Below are 6637 nucleotides of genomic sequence, written 5' to 3'. Positions count from 1 at the left end.
ATTTAAATATCACACCTGAACGCTCACATCCTTTTAATTATGTTTGAAATTATGAACATTGCTCAACATCATGAAAATTAAACCTTATTTTCAATAAGCAATCCTGAAAAATATTTGGGGGTGCTTAACTTTTTTCCAGGTGTATATATTATGCAATGAGAAATAACATTAACCAGCTTAGTGACCGATAGGACTAATTAGTAAACCTTGTATGTGTTGCTGTAATTGTAAGATCTGATAATTTTTTGTTTTAGTTCAAACAAATATTAATAGTTGTAAACTTCTTTACTCCAAATTAAGGCCTGGAAAAGTATGTGCCTTCTGTAACCTTGGTGAAAGAAGCATGCTAGGCCAAGGTGAACTGAAGTGTTTTGAACCTACATTGGGTTTGAATCCATTCAAAAAGAGCACAAAGTCACAGCAGGACTCTTGTAAAAATGGTGATGATATTCTGCAAGAGAAGTCTTTAAAGTTTTTGTCAGAAAGGCGAAATTGTGGTCCATCCAAAAATCCAAGGTTTGTTATTAAGTTCTAAAAGATGCACATTTTTGCTGAATTTTGTTATTAGTAATATTTAAGTAGAAAACACTTAGCCAGTATTATATATTAGTAAATAAGTTCAGAAATCTGAATCCTTTCTCTGAAATTCAGACCAGTTTCAGAAGTAAGATTTATTAGCTGATTTACATTTTCACCACATAGGGAAGTCAGATGTGAGTGCCAAACTCTCTTTGTTACTCCAAGGGGCCCTAAGGGATCATGCCAACTTTTTTGTTATTGTTAATTGGGCCTGGTGGCTTGTCTTCCATAAGTGGATGCACAGACTTTTGCTAAATAATGGTTTAGAGATGTATTGTTTTTACATTCTGTGTAAAACTTAATGGATATATTACAAGTTTTTTGTTTTGTTTTTTCAAATTGAGAAAAAAAAGTAAGCATTTCCTAAAATTGAGTCTATATTAGATAGTTCGAGAAACTGCCCAAAAAAGAAGGTGCAAATGTTGCATTATTTGCATACAGAAGTTAGCTGATCTAAATAAACAAATCATAATGTGTGCAGGGTAATTTGAAACAACAGGAGAAAGTCTCTTCACACGGATCATACACTTTTTTTTTTCATTAAAGAATTTCATTTCTCCAACAAACACATATATATGGATAACATATGTAAAAAGAATCAACTAGAAACGTTAATTTCGCTGTTTCACATTGGAATGATGTAATTATTTAGTGACAGTTTTCGAGTTTGAAAAATACACGGATAGGAAAGTCCATTTCATTGTTCTTTTTGTATTTCAAACAAGTAAGTATCAGTATAGTATTCTTAAAAACTGTCAGTAAAAAAAAACATAACTTCAACACTTCCCTGTAAGTTTTATTAACTTATTACTTTATGCATTTTTTTTTTTGTGGAAACTCAAAACCATCTTTCAGAGTGAATTCCTATTCCCAACAAGAAGCAAAAAAAAAGTTCCAAGTTCATAATTATGAAGATATATATTTGAGACTATCATTCAAACGAATCATAGCCTTAAGTTATGTATGTACATAAGAAATATCCTAAATAATTCTGGGTGACAACCATATGGTCATACTTGAAATACTCAGTTTGTGTGATTTTCTGAAGCTTCCACCAGTGTCTTTGTAATTTACCTTTTTTTGGTTAGAAACATAATCCAGGGTTGCCAACTTTGTTTTCATATTATTTATATAATATGATTTCTCAAAAAGTAATGTGTTTGGTACATTTTCCAAACTGGTATCTTGTAATGAGAAATTGTATTTGTCTAAATCAGTTATTGTGAAACATTTCTTTTATAGTGCTTACTTTTTAGCTTAACTGCCATTACAGTTTCAGAATGCTTGAATAAAATATAATAGACATAAACATTTTCACTTATGTCCACATGTTATATTTGTTGACTTATTAAACATTGATTAGTTTTTGTTGTTAATTTTTCAGTCAGCATCATTTTCTGAAGACGGTTTACTTGTCATGCAATCTATTTTTTGTTTTTCAATTTTTTTGTGTAATATTGAATAACTTTCCTTTAAAGTGAATTTTCTACCTAATAAAAATATCACTAAGAAATATGCTAATTTTTTAATAAAAATTTGCACTGAGTTTGATAACACACGAGTTATGTTGTCATTTAATTGTATATTACCGTTATTATCCATTTAGATGTATTTAAATAAACTAAATATAGCATTAATGTTTAACAGTATATGATAGTGCATGTTTTATGGTGCTCAGTTTTTAATCTTGTGTATGTAAAGAAGGAATAAAATTTATTTTTAATACAAAAACTGATGGATTCTTAAAAATTAAGGGAAAGAATCAAATCACCAAAATTAGGAGGAGGACCTCATTCAAGTAGTAACCCTGTTGATGAGTTAGAGATTTTGGGGTTTCCTGATGATCCTGATCCGTCCATGCTCTTTGAACCATCAGGTATTGTTGTTTATTAATTGTATTTTAGATACTCTAATGTTAAACTTTAGTAATATTGTAGCTGAGACATTTTGCAAGACCTGTACTTTCATTAAAAAATAATAATTACAATATATAGTAGCTTGTGCTGTGACAGTTTCTTCAAAAAATTAAAGTTTTAAACTAGCATCTCATTAGTGCTATATTAATAAAACAGATATGTTATATTAAATCCTACCCTTAACAAATCCAGTTATTTAAGGGTATGATTCACCCAGTTCTAGTAATAATCTCTGACTTAAGAGGGCAGCAGTAATGCATTTAAATTCCACCACTGGCTAGTAATTTCATTTGTTTAAAAATGGAAGGTGGGTGGAGTTTTCGGTAGCCATTTTTCAATGAAAATCTGGTGTATTGTGACTATTGAGATTCAGTTCTAGGTTAAACCACATAAGGACACTTCTGTAATTGGTCAGTCAAAAATTGCTTTCACGTATTAATTAGTGTTAATAATTGTGCAAATAAGATTTATTCATCGAAGAGTCTGTAAATGCCATTGGTTCAATTAATAATCCAAATATCCAATGGTAACAAACAGGCTATTGTGTTTGGTTGACAACTGTTGATCACATGCAATTCTTAGTTTTTAGTGTATATTTGTTCAATATATAAGTTGATGTGTAAATACAAGTGTGCCAAAAGGATATGGAGTTCTCTTGACACACGAAACAGGACGGTTTTCTTTTCATTTGAAAGAATACTCTTTTTCTGTCCCTAATCATCATAAACCTTCTGGTTATTTTTGGACAATTATGAATTAAAATATAAACAAGGAATACCAAAAAATACTGTAGTAGCTATATATTTATATTTAGCTTTTCTATCACTATCAAAATAATTATATGATAAACAGCATATAAAGATCACACTTGTGTTATTAGTATGTATACAGGTATGTGCGACCTGGTAATTAGAATGCTCGATTCACAATCTGAGGGTCGCAAGTTCGAATCTCTGCCACCCAGGTGTAGGTTTACAGCAGTTATTGGCCGACCCCTAATTCACTGGAACTAAGGATGAAATTGGGAAAAAAAGCATACATATATGTGTATATTCTTTTGCCACTTCTTTAGTTTATTTTACTGGTTGGTTTTGAAAATTCTTTGACCTTCCATAACTTTCATATATATCCATTTATTATCTTGTTTGCCCCATAGTAATTACTTTATCATAGCCTTCTGTTTAGCTCAACTATTATTGCTACCCAACATCAACTGCAATTTTAACTTTAATTCTGCTTCTAAAACATCTCATTTTCTGACATGGCAACCAACAAAAAAATGGTCATTTTCATTAAAGACATGAAATTGGGATTACGAGCTGTCCTCTTCATTTGAAAAAAAAAAAAACCTGATAAATATATCCAAATCAACATACTTTATACATTTCCTCTGCAAGGGAAAACAGTTTGGTATTGACATTGATGACACCTAAACAAGGTCACATAGTAGTTTTCTAAAGGTTGGTATTGTCTTTGATCCTAGGTTGTAATGACATTTGGGACAAACAAAATAAATCAAGTGAAGAGAGACAGTTACTCTTACGAATAAGAAATACCTCTTTCCTTATGTCTAAAAAGTCCCTATTGTGTCACTTGGTACAGCTATGATTTCCTTTTCTGAAACTGTTGTATTAGTGAAACAGATTACATACTACCCCCAATACCAAACTAGTACAACAGAACACATGGTCAAGTATTCTGAGGCAAGTTACAGCTACATTGTCCACTTACCAGCACAAATTTTGCAGTAATAACTAAACCAAAAATAAAAAAATGGGGGTGGAAGTCGTTCAATTGCCAAGAGAGTGTATTCTGCTTACACAATTTTTAGACCCAATGAAGTCTATTAAAAACCCTAAAAGAAATAATAAAAAAGTTAACTCTATTTTATATGTACTATGCATGATTATATGCATGTGAATTTAAAATGTTTCTTTGTATTCTTTACGATTACAAACTGAGAATGTATTTAATGCTTTTCTCACATTTTTCAGAACACTAGCACATTCTGAAAACCTTTAAGATATCCACATAAAATCACTGATAGCTGGTTTCAGTTTAACTGTCAATTTACTCACCATAACACTCATGCAGCTATAATAAAGTAAAGAATTATCAAAGTCAAACCGAGTTATTAGTGTTTTATAACAGACACTAAGTAACACTAAACATGACTTTATCACATACTTTGAATATATGGATTATCTGTGGAAATGCTAGTTGACCCTCAATATTGTATAAGGAAAGTATATTGAACAAATTCAGCCATTTCAATCAGTTAGTTACCTTATCTTACTAACCCTAAGATATTGTAGTCTAGTAGCTACATGTTGCTCAAGGTCACTCACAGTGAAAAAGGTCACATACAAATGGTCATTAGTTTGTACATTAGGGTCGGCTATTATTGAACTTGCAGTTGGTTAGCATACAGTGTAAGGGGGTGCTTGTCATGTAGGGGAAACAAGTTCTCCCATGCACATTCTGTAACATATATACAGATTATTTATATTTACTATTTCAGTGTATTTTATAGAAATTGGAGGGTACATCGTATTATGCTGTTCATATTTGTGTTTTACTGAGAATTGGAACAACAAAAATACAATTTGTTTACTATTCATGAATAAGGAATTATCTTAAGTTTAAAGTTTATTTATTCTTCAATGACCCCTTTTAGGGTATGAAAGTACATTAATTGTTTCTGTATTTTTGTAACTGAACTTAAGGGTGTTTGATCTTTCTTTTCCTCTTGACATTTCATTTTTTTAAAATACTGCCATAAAAATAATGAGTGGAAGCTATATGATGTGGTACATACTGATATTGATTTCAAGTAGATTTCAAAGGTATTATATATTGTACAAGAAGTTAGTGCAGCTGGTATGTTTATGGCCCCTGGTGTTGTTTCTTCCCATTCTTTTGTGGGACAACAACAGAGGCATCATTAGGCACTGGCCTATGGGCCATGTGCCCCAATTTATTTGACAGTGTCCCGAATTCCCAGTTGATGTCTTGAAAAATCAGAACAGAAAACCATGATTGGTATAATACTGAATTGTTAAAAATTCCTGCACCTATGGGCCTAAGTCCCAAATGTTTTAAGTTTCTAGTGATGCCTCTAGACATCAACATTGTAGAACACTTCAGAAAAAATGCTGTAACATAAAAGCAGTTGCAGTGGTCCCTGACTTACACATCGAGCCACGTATGAGGTTTTGGTCCTTAGTGATCCTATTGAAACTGTTAGATATATATATGACTGTTTCAGTTTAATTTTAATGAGAGTGATATGATTTAGATAGTTTATAGAGTGCAAGTGTTAAATCTAGTTATTTTTAAAAGCAATAGTTTATTGCAGGTTTGTTTACAAAACTGTCTACAAATAATATTTAATGTAGCTTAATTATTGTAAATTGATGATTCTTTTATTTTACCCTCATGTTACAAGAACCTTTCTGAATTTTTCTCGTTGTTTTAATTTATTATTGCATCATAACATATAGCAGGGTGTGGAATGTTCTAGACCTCTGTTGGGGTATAAATACACATTAAAAATGTTGCTCAAAAGACCGATCTAGACTGTGTGATTGTGAATTTAGCCGTAAAGAGCGTATATTGGCAATTTTTAAAGTGAAATTATCACAGATTGTTTTGTAATAACAGAATAGACTAGAAGAATTCATCTTGTCAATTGTGTTCTAAAGTAATTGAACCAGCCTGTGTGGAATTTGACAATTATTTAAAGCTCTAGATACAACTGTGATAACCAACAGTGTAACGAACATTTGTATATACTTTTGACTTGCTTTAATATATTATTTTAAAACAACTTGTCTCTGGGCTGTTTGTTTATTGTTGAAATTTATTTCCAACAAGTCACAGACACCTGCTGTAAAGAATCTGGCCCATACCAAAAACCTTACTCAAACAATAACTGACAATATCGACTTCTAACAAACATTGCTTTCAATTATTTGTTATCAGTCTATCATAGTTTTAACAAGATATTTTTTATGATTTCTATTAAATTTATAAGGATTATTGACAGTTACTTATCTATAATGGTAGACCATTATCAGATCTATGATTCTTATATAAAAATTTTACATAAATATCAGTTCACTTAGCCAAATAAAGCATTG

The 6637-nt window shown here is 31.0% G+C and overlaps 1 protein-coding gene across 1 annotated transcript in view; it reads left to right on the top strand.

Moving 5' to 3' along the window:
• The window catches only part of LOC106464091 (histone-lysine N-methyltransferase 2C-like), a 138676-nt gene that overhangs the window by 27287 nt on the left and 104752 nt on the right, over positions 1-6637 (top strand). The window contains exons 5-6 of the mRNA XM_022391762.1: positions 301-516; positions 2334-2455. Of these exons, the coding sequence (XP_022247470.1) occupies positions 301-516; positions 2334-2455 (338 nt within the window). The remainder of the gene's footprint in view (positions 1-300; positions 517-2333; positions 2456-6637) is intronic.

This window comes from Limulus polyphemus, unplaced genomic scaffold (assembly GCF_000517525.1).
Source record: "Limulus polyphemus unplaced genomic scaffold, Limulus_polyphemus-2.1.2 Scaffold1559, whole genome shotgun sequence".
Taxonomy (NCBI): domain Eukaryota; kingdom Metazoa; phylum Arthropoda; class Merostomata; order Xiphosura; family Limulidae; genus Limulus; species Limulus polyphemus.
Note: the sequence above shows the minus strand (reverse complement) of the source record. Positions and strands in the feature narration are given on the sequence as shown.